Genomic DNA, 17,662 nt, shown 5'->3' with positions numbered 1-17,662 from the left:
ACCTCAGACGCCTCGCGTTCCAGAGCAGCCGGTGGCGGAGTTGGGAGGCCTGGTGGCCTTGGGCAGCAGAGACCCCAGTGGCATGAGGCGGCAGGAGGCGCTGGTGGTGACGGCAGGGACAGCAGCGGAGGCGGGCCGCGACGGGGAACAGCCGAGGCCCACAGGGCTGGGGTGCAGGGCTCGTATAGAGCCCGGCGGCCCCCAAGAGCCCCGCCAACAATGTAAGTTAAGCTTCAGCCTCAGACCATGGCCATGGGGTCGTGGGGCCATGGGGGGCCAGTGACAACAAGGCTGGGGACCCCAGGGTGGAACTGGGTGGAGCCCTGAAGATTTCTAGGGAATGGGTGGAGAGCTGCTGTTTGGCAAAGACAGAGATCAAGACACTGCCAGAAAGCACCCCATCCTCTGGTGCGGCAGCCTCCAGATGCTCTGGCTAATCTCCAGAGAGGCAATCAAGGAGAGGTGTGGTGTGGTGTGGTGTGGTGTGGTGGTGTGTGTGTGTGTGTGTGTGTGTGTGTGTGTGTGTGTGTGTGTGTGTGTGTCTGTGTCTGTGTGTGTCTGTGTCGTGCACACAGGCCAGAGAACAACCCTAGGTGTCATTCCTCAGGTTCCATCCAAGTTTTGTTGAGACAGGGTGTACCACTGATCTGGAAGTTTTCATGCAGGATAGGCGAGACTCTGAATGACTGGCTGGCCAGTGAGCTCCAGGGATCAATATGCCACCCTACCAGGCTTTTCTTACTATAAAACATAAGCAGTTTTACTAGCCCACAGGTAACTGTGAGGAAAAAAAAAAAAAAACCAAGATACCTACGTGCATTAAAAAAAAATCAGTATCAACCGTTGCTAGATGTCAACAAGCCTGGCAAACTTTACTCCAAAACAAACCCAGAGCTACCCAGTTTTCAGCAGTCCTGCCCCTCCCCCATTGTCCCGCACATGACAGCTTATTGACCAATCAATGAAGCTGATGAGGCAGTAGTAGACTTCTCTCTTTTTTTTTTTTCTTTCCTCTGTCTCCAGCTCCTCTCCCTCCCTCCTGCCCTTCCTTTTTCTTAACTGAGGAAGGACTCTCCCTCACTAGCTTTTTATCAATCAATTTTCAAGGCTCCACAAATCTCCTGCAGTTTCCTCCGGGGATTCTCTTGGCTGCCACACTGCAGTCTACCAGGAGACCTGCATTCCGAGCAGGCAGCTCTTCTCTCTGTGAGCCCGCAGACATTGCCTCCTTTCTTGCCCAGTCACTTCCCGTGAAGGTCATGATTCTTCAGAGAAAGTCTAAAATAGGCTAAAGTAACACACTGCCTTCTACTCACATGACCCCTAACCTTCAGGAAACAAGCGTGAGGATCTAAACGTGTCTGGCAGTACTTTTTCTGAGTCTGGGGTGTGTCTGAGCCCCCATCATCAGAAGTGGCCGGTCTGCACTCAGGACAAGTACACTCCTGCTCTCTGTTGCTTAACTCAGAACAAGAGATGCCTGCCGTATCTTTGTGAGATTAGCATCAAGTCTTAAATATGTAAAAAATTTGCTTGAGTTCTCTAGGGCTCCTTGAATTGTGACAGGAAGCCATGTTTACAGCCGTGTATGCAGCGGTGTGGTGCTAGTCTACCTGAACATAGCTCTGCTGTCCGTCTCTTATGCCAAGCTCGGTTCTAATATTCCAATGGGTGGAACAGAAAGACTTCTGCCTCTAAGTATTGATGGCTGGTTTTCAAAGACATCAAGCCATCAATTACGCAATAATTGTACAGAACTATGCCAACGAAACAACAATAAATAAAACAAGAGAGAAAAGAAAGGCTACTAGGCAAAAAAGAAAAAAAAAAAAAAGACGGTTCTGGGTTGCAGAACCAGGGAATCTTCCCCAGGAACTGACATGTCGTAAAGCTGACACTTAAAATGTGAGTGGCAGTTCCTTAGGCAAAAAGTCAGGAGAGAGGCTGGTCAGGCAGAGGTGGGATCTGATAGAAGGGCTGGTGAGGGGGACTGAGCATGGAGACGCCAACAGTGAGGGCAGTCTGCAGACTCCCCAGGCCAGGAAGCACACGGTGCTTTTGTCCTCCGAGGGTTCTGCTCTCTGGGGAGATTGGAAAGGAGGCAGCAGGGCACTGGGAACAGATGCCAGTCCTGCCTGGGCAGGGGCAGCTGTGAGAGGCGGGGCTAGCCTCAGGGGCCAGGGAGAAGTCCTGAACCCTCATCTGTGGTTAGTCTCCATGGGTTTAATCGCTTGTTTATTTTAAGATTCACTGTATCATTTCTGTGTGTGTGTGTGTGTGTGTGTGTGTGTGTGTGTGTGTGTGTGTATGTGTGTGTGTGTGGTCACAGCGTCCAGAAGAGGGTGTTGGATAATCTGGAGCTGGAGTTCCAGGCTGCTGTGAGCCACCCTGTGGGGGTCAGAAATAGAATTCCAGTTCTCTACAGAAGCAGCAAACACTCAGTTGTAATCTTTTAAAACGGAAGCTAGGGCTGCTGAGGTGAGGCTGAGGAGGCTGGGGAGGCTGAGGGGAGGTTGAGGGGAGGCTGGGGAGGCTGAGGGGAGGCTGAGGGAAGGCTGGGGAGGCTGAGGGGAGGTTGAGGGGAGGCTGGGGAGGCTGAGGAGGCTGAGAGAAGGCTGGGGAGGCTGAGGGGAGGCTGAGGGGAGGCTGGGGAGGCTGAGGGGAGGCTGGGGAGGCTGAGGGGAGGCTGGAGAGGCTGAGGGAAGGCTGGGGAGGCTGAGGGGAGGTTGAGGGGAGGCTGGGGAGGCTGAGGAGGCTGAGAGAAGGCTGGGGAGGCTGAGGGGAGGCTGAGGGGAGGCTGAGGGGAGGCTGGGGAGGCTGAGGGGAGGCTGGGGAGGCTGAGGGGAGGCTGAGGGAAGGCTGGGGAGGCTGAGGGGAGGTTGAGGGGAGGCTGGGGAGGCTGAGGAGGCTGAGAGAAGGCTGGGGAGGCTGAGGGGAGGCTGAGGGGAGGCTGAGGGGAGGCTGGAGAGGCTGAGGGGAGGCTGGGAGGCTGAGGGGAGGCTGAGGGGAGGCTGGGGAGGCTGAGGGGAGGCTGGGGAGGCTGAGGGGAGGCTGGGGAGGCTGAGGGGAGGCTGGAGAGGCTGAGGGGAGGCTGGGGAGGCTGGAGAGGCTGAGGGGAGGCTGGGGAGGCTGAGGGGAGGCTGGGGAGGCTGAGGGGAGGCTGAGGGGAGGCTGGAGAGGCTGAGGGGAGGCTGGGGAGGCTGGGAGGCTGAGGGGAGGCTGAGGGGAGGCTGGGGAGGCTGAGGGGAGGCTGGGGAGGCTGAGGGGAGGCTGGAGAGGCTGAGGGGAGGCTGGGGAGGCTGGAGAGGCTGAGGGGAGGCTGGGGAGGCTGGGGAGGCTGGGGAGGCTGAGGGGAGGCTGGGGAGGCTGGGGAGGCTGAGGGGAGGCTGAGGGGAGGCTGGAGAGGCTGAGGGGAGGCTGGGAGGCTGAGGGGAGGCTGGGGAGGCTGAGGGGAGGCTGAGGGGAGGCTGGGGAGGCTGGGGAGGCTGGGGAGGCTGAGGGGAGGCTGAGGGGAGGCTGGGGAGGCTGAGGGGAGGCTGGGGAGGCTGGGGAGGCTGAGGGGAGGCTGGGGAGGCTGAGGAGAGGCTGAGGGAAGGCTGAGGGGAGGCTGAGGGAAGGCTGAGGGGAGGCTGGGGAGGCTGAGGGGAGGCTGAGGAGGCTGAGGGAAGGCTGGGGAGGCTGAGGGGAGGCTGGGGAGGCTGGGGAAGCTGGGGAGGCTGGGGAGGCTGGGGAGGCTGGGGAGGCTGGGGAGGTTGAGGGGAGGCTGAGGGGAGGCTGGGGAGGCTGAGGGGAAGCTGGGGAGGCTGAGGGGAGGCTGGGGAGGCTGGGGAGGCTGAGGGGAGGTTGAGGGGAGGCTGAGGAGGCTGGGGAGGCTGAGGGAAGGCTGGGGAGGCTGGGGAGGCTGAGGGAAGGCTGGGGAGGCTGAGGGGAGGCTGGGGAGGCTGAGGGGAGGCTGGAGAGGCTGGCCTAAGCATTTGCTATGCAGGTGTGAGGACCTGAGTTCAAACCTCAAGAGCACATAAAGCCAGACACAGAAGCATCCATCTGTAATTTCAGTGGTGAGATGGGAGGCTAGCACAGGAGATTTCCTGGAAGTTTCCAGAACACATAGCTAGGCACATGCAGTGGCAAGTAACAAAGAGACAAGAGACCATGTCTCAGGCAATTTGGACGGAGTGGACTGAAATCTGAGTGCCCTCTCATTTCCACATACACACTGGAGCATATGCATGACACACACACACACACACACACACACACACTCACCTGGAGTGTAAAATCCAGGCACAGATCTGGATTTTACCTTACTCTTTACTCTGTCCTCATCCCCAAGGAAAACGTCAGGAACAGAGTAGGCCTTTAATCAGAAGTCATTGCTGGGCATGGTTGTGCATGCCTGTAATCTCAGCACCAGGAGGCTGAGGCAAGATGGTCTTAGGTTGTACAGCAGGCTGGGAAACACAGGAGGACCAGTCACAAAACAATGCCAACAACAAGCCCCGGACCCCTCCTTACTGATAAGTGAAAGTTCACGAAGGTAATGAGAACATTTTGTATATTTCTTCATCATACCTGAGAGAGAATCCTGAAGCTTACCCCGCACACTCAGGAATTACACAAAAGTATGAAGTCCTCCAAACCAGAAGTTGTGATGAAAGAGATCATCCCAGCTGGGCAGTGGTGGCACACGCCTTTAATCCCAGCACTTGGGAGGCAGAGCCAGGTGGATCTCTGTGAGTTCGAACTCAGCCTGGTCTACAGAGCGAGATCCAAAACAGGCACCAAAACTACACAAAGAAGCCTTGTCTCAGAGATAGATAGAAAGATAGATAGATAGATGAGGCCATCCCAAGAGAGAGCCTGCAATGCAAGCTGTCTATTTCTAAAGGATGAAAGGCTGTTTTTTAAAAACCTATTCATATAGGAGTAATGGCTAAAAGGCTGGGTAAAGCTGATGATAAGCTAATTATGAATACCTTTCCAGGGAAGACATTTTTATACTGCGAGCCCCATAAAAGAATCAAGGAGGTTTTGGAGGAAGAACTTTCTATCAAGAGGGATGAATGCCATGTAAAAAGCCCACCTGCTGGTAAGCCACAAGGAAGTGTGTTTGCTAAATGGATATGAATTTGTCTATTTGATGGCAGCGTGCTTATTTTATTAGTGATGAAATTATAACCATCAAGAGAAGTCAGTTCCTGGGAAATCTTAGCCTTTTTTTTTTTTTTTTTTTTTTTTTTGCCTATGTCCAAATCTACATGTAGAGGAAAACGAAGTAGATTTTCAATGTATGTTTTTCTGTCCATACTTGTGAATGATGTTCTTTCTATTTAATAGTAAGTAGAATGTTTCACATGCTTAGGACACACAGTAACATTTTCAGATTATCAATATAGATTTGCTCAATGGCAGGAGTTCCCAAATGTTACATTGTATTGGTTACCCGGGAGTTCGTTAAAAGCAGCTTCCTGGACCGGATGCCTCGACTACCGAGTTCCCGGATGGTCTGTGCTCCTCATGCAGAGACCCTCCCCGCCAACACTGTCCCAGCACACTGTGAGCCACCGAACTAGGTCAAACCACCCATGGATCATTTTAGAAATACACAGTTCATGAGTCACTGACAGTTCTCAGGATAGGTCATGTGATGCCCGTACTCCCTTACAGACATCATTCTGAGATGACAGGCCCCTCATGTCCATGATTTCTTTTCAGCAACTGATCATTTGGAAAGTACTTCCTGGCTTTCAAATAATCAGGTTTTCATTACAATGTTCACGGGGTCCTGAATTTGCCAGAGGAAATACCTAGGTCAGTAAGATGGCTCATAGGGTAAGGTATCTGCTGTGAAAGAAAGCCTTGTTGACCTTGGAAGTTCAATCCTTGGAACCCACAACCCCTAAATTCCCTTCATGTTCCTGGTGTACAATACCCCGACAAAAGAAACTTCAGCAGAGAAAGCTTATGTAACTCACAGCTCTGAGTCACAGTGCATGGCAAGGATGTTGAGGCAGGAACTTGAAGCAGCTGGACATATCCACAGTCAAGAGCAGAGAGAGAAAACGCATGCATGCATACCCACTGCTGAGCTTGCCCTCTGTAATTTAGTCTAGGACTCCAAGCCCAGGGGATGATGCTGCCCATTGTGTGGCTGGGTCTTTGCATGTCAATTAGCATAATCAAGACAGTCCCCACCAACATGCCCCACAGGTCAACCTGATTTTGACAATCTCTCATTGAGAGTCTTCTAGGTGATTCTAGGTTATGTAAAGTTGAAAATTAGAGCTAATCATCACAACATATAAAGGTGGAAAGAGAGAATCAACTCCGTAAAGTTGTCCTGTGCCCTCCACATGCATGCTAAAGCACATACATTCCTTCACATACACCATGCACACATACATACTAATAAAAAGTAAAATAAATGGAGGAACCATGAACCTCAGACTCCAGTGTTCAGAGAACTGGCCATCTCCTGGGGTGGACTGTTCTGGGAAGGTGGGGCGCAGTCCCCTTATGAGTTTCTGACAACCTCAAGGTGTATCATCTAGACCCCAGCCCACTGTGTGTTTCTAAGGAGCCATGGTGTTTACTTTGGGGACTTACTGTATGGCCAATGACACAGAGCATCTTCAAGAAGAGCTTTAAATCTACCCTACATGCTGTGAATAGATGTAGAATGACCTACCGAGCCTACGTGAACTATATTCTTGGTGATTAAGCAACTTTTTCCAAGTAATTATAACAGTTTGGATTCAGCTTTGTTGTTTTTAGGGACCACACAGAAGCTATTTGCCTTACATAACATATTTGCCATTCTCTGAGGAGGAAACAAATGTTGTATCATTCTTACTGAGTGCATTTGACTATAAGACAGCCTAAGAGAATAGGAAATAAATATTCATTTTTCTAAGTATTTTCAAATATTCATTTAGCACGCAGCTATCCAGGCTGCATTTTTATAGCATCCACCAGAGGGCGCACAAAGGTACTATTTTGCCTAGAAAACTTTCCAAGTGTTTTAAAGGGCTAGTCCAGAATAAGGAACTAGTACCCAGAGAGGGTGACAAACTCCTCCTTCCTAGCAGCAGTGTGGGCAGCCCCTAACTAGCCACCAGACCTTCTAGCAGAGTGTGTGGGGACAGACTGATCTTTGAATACCTGATGACAGCTGTAGCTTCTCACACATCATTACTGACAGCCCAGATTCTGCATCCAGCTTTCAAGTATGCGGTAGTAGCTATGTACAGATGCTACCAGTGAGTGCACGTGGCAGGCTGCCTCCGTGTCTTGGTCATCCTTTGTTCCTCCTCTTCCCTGTTGTAAGTACAGTTTGGTCCCCATGAGTTTGCAAACATTTCCAGATTGCAAGTATCCTTTGAAGACCAAAGCCTGTGACTCCTCCAGCACATTCATATTCCCAGTGGCATCTGGCACAGACGTCTACTCCTTTTTTCCCTCTGAAAGCCTCAACGTGGCCTCGGGGCCACCAAGCCCCATTCCCTGAGCTCTGCTCCTATCCCCTTTCCACCTTTTCTCTGTAACTTCTCTGCCTCCACTTGGCCTCTAAAATATGGGTAACTCAGCCCCCTTCTTCTTTTTCGAGACAGGGTCTCTCTATGTAGCCCTGGCTGTCCTGGAACTCTCTGTGTAGCCCAGGCTGGCCTCAAACTCCACTGTGGTCTCCTCAGTCTGTTCTCGACACAGAAACCAGATGGTCTACAAGATGAATCATGTCAGCCACACTCAGACTTCTACAGTGTCTTTTCACCGTTTAAAATTAAATTCTGGTACTTGGGAGGTAGAGGCAGGAGGGTCAGGAATTGAAGGTCGTCTTTGGCTATATCACAAGTTCAAGGCCAACCTGGACTACAGAATTTCCATCTCAAAAAAAAAAAAAATGAAAAAGGCAAACACTAGGGTAAGTCACATTCTCCTGCTCTGGGGTCCTGAAGGATTTTTGGGTTGTCCCGAATTATGCAGTAAGTGGCAGAATCACACTCTACATTCAAGTCTGTCCCAAACCCATTGGCTTTCTACTCAGGATGGTGTCTGGTGACACACAGCCATGACCAGTGGGGTTTGGGCCACTCCTCACCGACTCAGAGTTTAATGTGCCGGATGCTTCTTCCCCAGGGTCTGTGACTCTAAGCTGTCCCGGCTTTCTCCCTGGAACACCTGTTGTCGTTGTTGTTTCTTAAGAACTCTTGGTACCCCCTTTGCCCAACATTCGGGTTTTCCAGGGTGATGTCCACCTCTTCTAGTCTTGTCCCACTCACTCTCCTGGAGTTCCTCCACTGTGACCTTACTAGGACACTCTTGACATTTGCGTCTCTAGGCAGACTCTCTCCCGGGTGGCCCTTAAGCCCTCAGGATCAGCATGTCTAGGACAAAGCTCCTCCCTCCTGACCCCACCACACCTGGCCAGCTTACCCCTCCCCTGCATCAGTATCCACTAAGTGACAGGGCCACTCCAAAGCCCCTCCCTCCGCAGGCAGCTACAGCCCACATCTAATAAGGCTTAGTTTGGCTCAAGATCTCAAACCATTGGCCATATGCTAAGTCCACCCTTCAGATAGTCTATTTTTCTCTCGAGTACATACTGTATCAGAACCAGTTGTCAACATTAAAAAGTCAGGCCCATGCCTGTAATCCAAATACTTGAGTGGAAGCAGGGATAAGCAGGGGTTCAAAGTCATCCTGGCTACACAGAGCCTGAGGCCAGCTTGAGTTATATTAGACCTTGTCTTAAAGAACCAGAAAAGGTGGGCTGAGAGATGGCTCAGCAGTTAAGAGCACTGGCTGCTCTCCCAGAGGACCCTGGTTCAATTCCCAGCACCTACATTGTGGCTCACAACTGTCTGTGACTCCAGTTCCAGGGAATCTGTCACCCTCACAGACATACATGCATGCAAAATACCAATGCATATAAAATAAAAATAAATAATTCTTTTAAAAAATAAAAGAAGAATCAGAACCAGAAAAGGGCCTGGGATACAACTCAGTCGTAGAGCACTTGCCTAGAATGCACAAGGTGCTGGGTTTGATCCCCTCCCCCAGAGTCCTGCAGATTTGTGTATCTGTAATGTATAAGGGGTTCGTTACATACCAGCTGTCAGGTCAAGATCCTGGGAATCACTGAGCAGAAATCAAATCTCTTGAAGTTTTCCTTCCCCTGGTCAAATCTCTGGACATGTTCACACTGGGAGATATGACTCAAAACCGGCCTTTCAAGTTCTCTCCGTTCATCTCTCAGTCCACACACAGCCAAAAGAATCAAAACATATTTTTAAAGATAAGTTTAACTTCCCAGTGAGATCAACCTGAGACAATGGCTAGACTCTTTGGGGGTGGGGAAAGCATGGGTTGTTTTATAATTTTTATTGTATTTTATTTCACTACTTAAAATTTTAATCTTTTTTTAATTATTAAATTTTTAAAATTTATTTTACATACCAACCACAATATTTCCCCTCCCTCCTCTCCTCCCGTTCCCTCCCCCACCTCCTTTCTACCACCCCCTCCACTCCTCTGGAAGGGGCAGGCCTCCCATGGGAGTCAACAAAGCATGGCATATCAAGTTGAGGCAGGACTAAGCTCCTCCCCCTCCATCAAGGCTGAGCAAGGGAATAGGTTCCAAAAAGCCTGCTCGTGTGCCAGGGACAGATCCTGGTCCCCCTGCTAGGGTCCCCACAAACAGACCAAGCTACACAACTGTCAGCCACATGCAGAGGACCTAGGTCGGTCCCACGCAGGCTCCCTAGCTGTTGGTCTAGAGTCCATGAGCTCCCACAAGCTTGGGTCACCTCTCTCTGTGGGTTACCCCATCATGATCTTGACCCCCCCTTGCTTATATAATCCTTCCTTCCTCTCTTCAACTGGACTCCTGGAGCTCAGCCCAGTGCTTGGCTGTGGATCTCTGCATCTGCTTCCATCACTTACAGATGAAGGTTCTATGATGACAATTAGGATAGTCACCAATCCAATCACAGGAGAAGGCCAGTTCAGGCACCCTCTCCACCATTGCTAGGAGTCTTAGCTGGGGTCATCCTTGTGGATTCCTGGGAGTTTCCCTGGCACCAGGTTTCTCCCTAACCCCACAATGGCCCCTTTTGTCAAGTTATTTCCTTCATTGCTCTCCCTCTCTGTCCCTCCCCCAACTCGACCATCCCCATCCCTCATGTTCCCATCCCCCATCCTCTCTTCTTTACTGCCCCCCCCCCAGTTTACCCAGAAGATCACATCTATTTCTCCTTCCCAGGGTGATCCATGCGTCCCTCTTAGGGTCCTTCTTGTTAGCTAGCTTCTCTGGGGTTGTGGATTGTAGCCTGGTCATCCCTTGCTTTACATCTAATATTCACTTATGAGTGGGTACATACCATGTTTTGCCTTTCGGATCTGGGTTACCTCACTCAGGATGATTTTTTTCCCTAGTTCTATACATTTGCCTGCAAATTTCATGATGTCATTGTTTTTCTCTGCTGAGAAGTACTCCACTGTGTAAATATACCACATTTTTTTTTTATTTATTCTTCTGTTGAGGGGCATCTAGGTTGTTTCCAGGTTCTGACTATTACGAATATGCTGCTATGAACATAGTTGTGCAAGTGTCCTTGTGGTATGGTGTTTTATAATTTTTAAATTTAGGATAAAAATCCACAGAAAAAGGTCTCTGGATAGAAATGATCCAAGGACATGAGGAGAGAAAAGAATCTAGAAGGTTCTAGGACAGGATCTGCATCTTTTGTGCCTGCTGCTCTCTTCCCTCCCTCGACAGGTGTGCCAGCTCTGAGGCCTTTCGGCTCTGTCCCTGCCTGTCCTCTGGCTACCTTCTTAAAGCTGCATGCCTGGAACACAGGGAGGTCGCTTCCCCCAAAGGGCAGCTGCCCTAAGGCTTCAGCGCTTCTCCTGTTCCACTTGGATACCTCAGCTCTGGTAACTTCTTCACCCAAACAGCACATCCCATAAACAGTGTTGTTGATAGTTTTCTATCAGCCTCCATCTCCGAAGCAGTCATCACTTGTGCACAACTGTGTTTGACTTGGCGGTTTTTAAGACTTCTTAGCATCTTCATGTGCATTTTGGGTGTTTTCTGTTCCCTTGTAACCGTTAGCACCCCGTGAAGTGCATCAGAAGGAGCAGAGCCAAAGAAGGCCGGTGCAACACTTCGTATCCAGTTCAGTGGCCGGTCTGCCGAACCCTGCCTCAGAGCCTGGACTGCTTTCTACCGAAATAGGGCAAATCCGAAGCTATTATTGGCCTCTCACGGGCTGTCTTCACCTGCTCTTGGGAGCAGCGGCTGGGAGAAGCCTTTCCTCTCTCTAGACAGGACAGAAGAGGAAACCGGCTGGAGCGGGAGAGGAGATTTAGGTTAGATACGAAGAACCTTTCGGTTTTGTAAGATCTCGACAGAAAGAGATTGTGAAGTCTTCCTTTAAGGACCTAGAAAAAGGATGACACTCATCTCGACAGGCAGCTTTAGCTACTGCCCTGGGCTAGCACTCAGTTTGGCAAGCCCTCTGAGCTGCGGCTGTGGAGATAGAGCCAGAGGCCACACTGGGACAGTGAAGTCACTGTCCTCGTGAAGATGATAGCAACCTTTTATTAAACACAAAGCACTCTGTATCATCTCATCCCCATCCGAGAAGAGCCTTCCGAGGTGGTGGTAGTCTCCTTGTTTCAAATCTCAGGAAGCAGACACAGTAGGTTTGAACAGTCGGTGCAGGCCTCACCGCTGCTGCAGGGAGAGCTGGGCCTGAAGCCCCACTCTGGGCCCAGAGATCGCACTCCTTCCTGGGCAGTACTTACTGTGCAACCTTTTAGGGAGACGCCAAGTGTCGTGAGAGTGTCAGTGAGACCGCCGTGGACACAGAGCCCTGGGTCTGTGGAGAATACTCAGCAATACAATTTACATGCTCAAAGTCAGAACAAGAAGTCAGCAGCTCACCTGAGCTCACTACCTCAGTCAGCGTCGGCTGCGCTTTTCTCTGTGGTTAAATTGTCTTAGAGAGGGTTGCTGTTGCCGTGATAAACTCCATGAGCAAAGCACCTGAGGAGGCAAGGATTCTTTCAGCTCATTACTCTCAGGTCACACTTCATCCATAAGGGAGGTCAAGGCAGGAGCTAATGCAGAGGCTGTGGAGGGACATTGCTTCTGGCTCACTCTGTGCTTTCTCATATACCCCAGGGCCACCTGCTCAAGTGTGACACCACCTACAGTGAGCTGGGCCCTCCCTCATCTATCATCTATCAAGAAAATGCCCCCCCAGGCTTGCCCAGACGCCAGTCTAGTGCTGGAATTACTCAGTGAGGTTCCTCTCCCCCAGTGACCCTAGCTGTGTCTCACCGACATAAAACTAGCCAGCACAGAAGTTAAAGAAATACGTAAACAGATGATTTTAGGATACAGAGGGGATCCAAGTACAAAGCATTAGCACACAGCATTAGTAATACTTAGACATGTGCTAATGTGCAGACACCCTTTTCAGGACTCCAGACCTGTCATTTGCCGGGTGACAGTACAGACACCATTTCCCAGGTGTTCAACCGTAACAGCAGAGCCAGTGAGCTGTGGATTTTTCATGGGGACTTTAAGCCACACCTGGCTCATGGCTTTTAAAAGATTTCTTCAGTCTTGTGAATGGTTTTCTTATTTGTGGAAATATTTCCACTTATTGAGGGAATTGAATTAGAATCAGCTATGGAAAACTGAATAGTATACAGAATTTATTTTATTTATTCTTGATTCTTTTGTTTTGCAATATGTTACTGTATTGACTTGCCATGTCTTTGTGGAGACTCAAATGTAACAGCATATAGTGATTTAATTCCATGTAGTAATAGTTGGATGCATGAAACGTGTTAAAGAATAAATAGATGAGAAAACCCTAGGGTGGCTTGATTAATTAAGTCAAATATACCTCTACCCAATTAACTGAAAGGAAAGTACTTTTGAAACACTTTGTGCTGGGAAGAGAATACACTACTCACCATCATTGTCTTGTTTTTAAAATGTTCACAGTGGCCCTGGATGGAATTTGGAGCATTAAAAGGAATCTCCCTGTGGGAGGCATGATACCAGGACAGCAGAGCAGAAACAGTTCACTCCCACAAGCCAAGTACTATTCAAGGCATGGAGGGCTGAGAAGTAAGACCCCTGTTCCCTTGACTCCCGCAGGCGCCCTGGGGGACTGCTCAGCTTGCGAACAGGTGGCACACCACGAAGACCCTCAGCCAAAGCCAGCCTCCCTGCCCCGCTTCTGTCAGGTCACATTTTACTTACCTACTTTGTCCACCTGGGACTCATGCAGTTCAGCTGAGAAGCACACCTCTACAGACAGCAGAGAAGTTCATATCTAGACTTACACATCTGACTCTTTCCTTTACTTCTTATGCACAAGAGTTTCTGGTACACAGCCAGGCTCTAAGGGAGGCATCATGGGCATCCCTTTCTTCTGAAGGTGATGAAAGGGAGGTGAGGGAATTAAGGAGGGGCTGGGCAAGTCTTTTGCCCAGGCGAAAGTTTCACCTTACTCAAGGTACGTGGGTCACCTGCATAGTGCACTCTTCAGAAGACATAAGCTCAGAGAGAAGCATTCCTCACTCCTTACGGTCACAGTGTCTATTTGTCACAACATCTGTAGCAGAATATGGAAAGGAGACAGGGGTCTGACACGGGAGCAATGTGCAGATAGTGCAGGGACACACAGCTGGCGCATGAGTCTTGAGTCCTGCACATCAGTCCACAACTGGGAGGTGACCCTGGGTGGAAAAACAGCAGCACACAGAAGCCAAGCGTGGGCGTCCTTTTCTTTTCTTTTCTTTTCTTTTCTTTTCTTTTCTTTTCTTTTCTTTTCTTTTCTTTTCTTCTTTCTTTTTAAAGATATTTTAATTATAAGTGTGTGTGTGTGTGTGTGTGTGTGTGTGTGTGTGTGTGTGTGTGTGTCTGTGTTTGCTAAGTGCCCATAGAGGTCAGAAATCAGAAACAGGATTAGATCTTTTGGAGCTTGAGTTAAAGTCATTTTATGATGTAGATGTTGGGATCCACACTCCAGTCCTCAGTTAGAGCAGTGCATGCTCTTAATCACTGAGTCAGCCCCAGAATATGTGTTCTTTGTTTTCTTTTTCTCTCTTTTTTTTTTTAAGACATGGTTTCTCTGTGTATCTTTGGAGCCTGTTCTAGAACTCATTCTGTAGACCAGGTTGACCTGAACTCACAGAGATCTGCCTGCCTCTGCCTTCCAGTGCTGGGATTAAAGGCACGTGCTACCACTGCCCGGCAGAATATGGATTCTTAGCCAGGATATGAATCACCTCAGCAAATGCTATAAACACTATTGTTTCAGATTCTTAACATGTTATTTTATTTAAGCATTACACCAACCATAAGGAATAGACAGAATCCATTTTCCAGATGAGGATATTGAGGCACAGAAAGAATGAAGAATTTATCCGGTGCTACTTAGCTATTGAGAGGAAGTCCTTGCTTTGAATCCAGGAAGCCCATCTCCAGAGCCCAAGCCCTCAACCATGAGGTGCTCCTGTGCCCAGAGCCTGGAAACTGGGATATCTACTGACCCTAAGTGACATGTGGGCACAACACAAGTACCACAAAAGAGAAGGCCGGAACAGGTTTGTGCAATATGAATGATGCAGCTACCGAGAACTAAGACAAAAGATTGAAGGATAGAATAAAACAAGACTCAGCCACGGAGCATGGGGTGGCAATAATAAAGCAGTTGCCATTATTTACCACATGCAAGGCAGGACAGCAAGCATTTTACATAGTTGTATAGCCCACATGATCAAAAGTTGAGGATGATATGCTCCATCTTCCAGGCAAGAGAATTTGGTGACAGGAAGGACATGGTCCCTATTCTGATGGTGTAGTGGAAATTACCAGTCTAAGCCCCTGGGGCTTCCAAGACTGTGCCGTAACCCACTGGCCATCGTTACAGAGATTCTGGTCACTGGACAATAGGGTGGAACCATCAAGTCACATAGCTGTGGTTAACCAGGCACAAATACCAGGGCCGTGGCAAGGCAGCATTAGAATCTGAGAGGTGAGCACATTTACAACCCACAGAGAAATCAGTGATTTTAGTAAACCTGATTTAACCTGTAATCCCTGGAACTCACTGGCCAGGCAGCCCAGCCAAATCAATGAACTCCAGGTTCAAGGGAGAGACCCTGTCTCAAAGAATAAGGTGGGGACAATCCAGAAACACCAACACTGACCCCTGGCCTCCATTGTCACATGTACATGTGTGTACACACAGTCTCATGCATACCTCTCCCCCAGTGTGTGTGTGTGTGTGTGTGTGTGTGTGTGTGTGTGTGTGTGTGTTCAAGATAGTGTGACTTTCCCAAGTTTACAGTCATGGCTATTCAGCTAGTCCTGAAGCCTGCCGTAGGGACTCCACAGCACCTGTCTCATCTGTCTGTCCTCATCACATCCCAGGGGTTGTTCACCTGCTCTCATCACTTGCTTAGTCTGCATCGTGCTAACAAACCAAAACAGAAAGGAAGTCAATTAGCCACTGCTAAGCCTGAACATGCCCATGAATTACGTGGGTTCCTTATGACAACTCGATTCTGCTTCAAGTCAGGTGGGGTCCCAGGCGATTTCAGGACAGCACCTGAGTAATGCTGGCACTGCCCAGACCACGCTCCAGCAGGGGGCTCAGTGGCTGGACTGTGGCTCAGAACGCAGCACATGGCTTTCCTGCTCCGCTCTGCCTGTGGACCACCGTGAGGATGGTGGTGTTTGGGTTCAATCTAACCAAACTTGGGTTGAAACGGGGTTAAAGATCATCTCCCCAAATAAAACACATTTGCTCACATATTCTTTTTCTCACTCTAGGATAAGATGAACACATCCTTCCACAGAGATGGAACTTTCGTTCTCCTAATGTCCAAAGACAGAAAGAAACTCAAGCTTGTTTCTCAATCTAAGATGTATGGAAAAAAGTTTTTTAGTCTGTAATACCAATATATAAATCAGTCCAAGCCACAAAATACTATTGGGAAAATGTGCTAAGAAAAATATACTTGTTTTTAGTTTTCACAGTTGGGATGTATTAAGCTTCTGTTCAGCTTATTCTATTAAATGTATCAAACAAAGGCACAGCTCTTCATTTCAAATTAAACATTATAAAATCGAAACTCTACTTGTAGTGCAATGGGCTAACCCACTTCCTGTTTGGTATAGAGGGTGGTCCAGACATGGGTGACCCAGAGCAGAATGCACAGTAGTGAATGACAAATGAAAGAGCTTTGGTTCAAAGACAATTATTTTCTTACAGCTCAGTAGAGTTCATTGTTTCTCTAGAATTTGCTTACTAAGTGGCGAGGAGCCAGGCTATCTATCTATTACATTTACATGAATATATATATATATTCATGAATATATATATATATATTCATATATACATGACATATATACTCATAAGATTATATATATATATTCATATATACATGAATATATATATATATATATATATATATATATATATAATCTTATGAGTTTGAAAAGAGTTTAACGAGAGGAGAAAAATTCTTTCACCCATTTTACAGACAGGGTCACATGGTTTGGAAAAATTGGAAGATAAAGAAACGTGAAGGAAGGCAGGAGAGACGGCCCCACCATTGAGAGCATTTGCTGTTCTCACAGAGAATCCATTACTCACACAATGAATCCTAACTGTCATTCCAGTTCTAGAGAACCTGACACCCTCTTCTAGCCTCTGTGGCCACTACAAGCATGTGATACATAAACATACATGCCGACATAACATCTACACACATAAAGTAAAAATAAATCTAAAAAAATTAAAAAACTGTAAGCTGGGCAGTGGTGATGCATGTCTTCAATCCCAGAAAAAAAGATTGTGAAGGAAGCCTACCTGGGAATGTAACTTGGTGGATAGAGTCCTTGTCTTGCATGCCTGAAGCCATGGTTCTGTGGTAAACATTGGGTGTCCAGCGCTTGAGAGGCGGAGGCAGGAGGATCCGAGTTAAAGATCATCCTTGACTACACAATGAGTTTGAGGCCAGTGTGAGCTACATGAGATTAACCCAAACAACAACAACAGAAATACAAAGGAAAAAATGTGAGCTTCCAGAGTCATGAGCAGCACACTGCGACATTCTACCCTCTTCTTCTACGCTTATTTTGGTACTTGTTTGACATCATGCTGTAGAGCAGTGATTCTCAACTTGTGGGTCATGACCCCTGTGGGGCCAAATGACCCTTTCACAGGGGTCACACATCAGATATCCTGCATATCAGATACCTATATTTGATTCATAACAGTAGCAAATTTACAGTTATGAAGTAGCAATAAAAATAATTTTATGGTTCCAAGTCACCACAACAGGAGGAACTGTATTAAAGGGCCATAGGAGGGTTGAAAATCACTGGAGTATATACATTTATTATTCTATTTAATGGAACAATGCTTAACTTCCAATTCATTTATGCATTATAAATAATTGCACAAAAATGTGTATAAAGTTGAATGTGGTTACTCCAGCCTGTAATCTTAGTATTTGGGGGCTAAGGCAGGAGGATTGCCAAGAGTTTGAGGCTGGCTTAGGCTACATGGTGAGTTCTAGGCCAGCCCAGCGACAGAGGGAGACCTCTCAAAACAACAGCACATTG

The 17,662-nt window shown here is 48.2% G+C and overlaps 1 protein-coding gene across 1 annotated transcript; it reads left to right on the top strand.

The window, feature by feature from the left end:
• Positions 1 to 5: 5 nt before the first annotated feature.
• Positions 6 to 16,122, top strand: C7H11orf97 (chromosome 7 C11orf97 homolog). The gene is made up of 4 exons (XM_016008826.3): positions 6 to 221; positions 4,985 to 5,089; positions 13,022 to 13,147; positions 15,863 to 16,122. Exons 1-4 carry the CDS (start codon positions 83 to 85, stop codon positions 15,865 to 15,867), a joined length of 375 nt encoding a protein of 124 aa, XP_015864312.1. The 5' UTR covers positions 6 to 82; the 3' UTR covers positions 15,868 to 16,122.
• The last annotated feature ends 1,540 nt before the right edge of the window (positions 16,123 to 17,662 follow it).

Source organism: Peromyscus maniculatus, chromosome 7 (assembly GCF_049852395.1).
Source record: "Peromyscus maniculatus bairdii isolate BWxNUB_F1_BW_parent chromosome 7, HU_Pman_BW_mat_3.1, whole genome shotgun sequence".
Classification (NCBI taxonomy): domain Eukaryota; kingdom Metazoa; phylum Chordata; class Mammalia; order Rodentia; family Cricetidae; genus Peromyscus; species Peromyscus maniculatus.
Note: the sequence above shows the minus strand (reverse complement) of the source record. Positions and strands in the feature narration are given on the sequence as shown.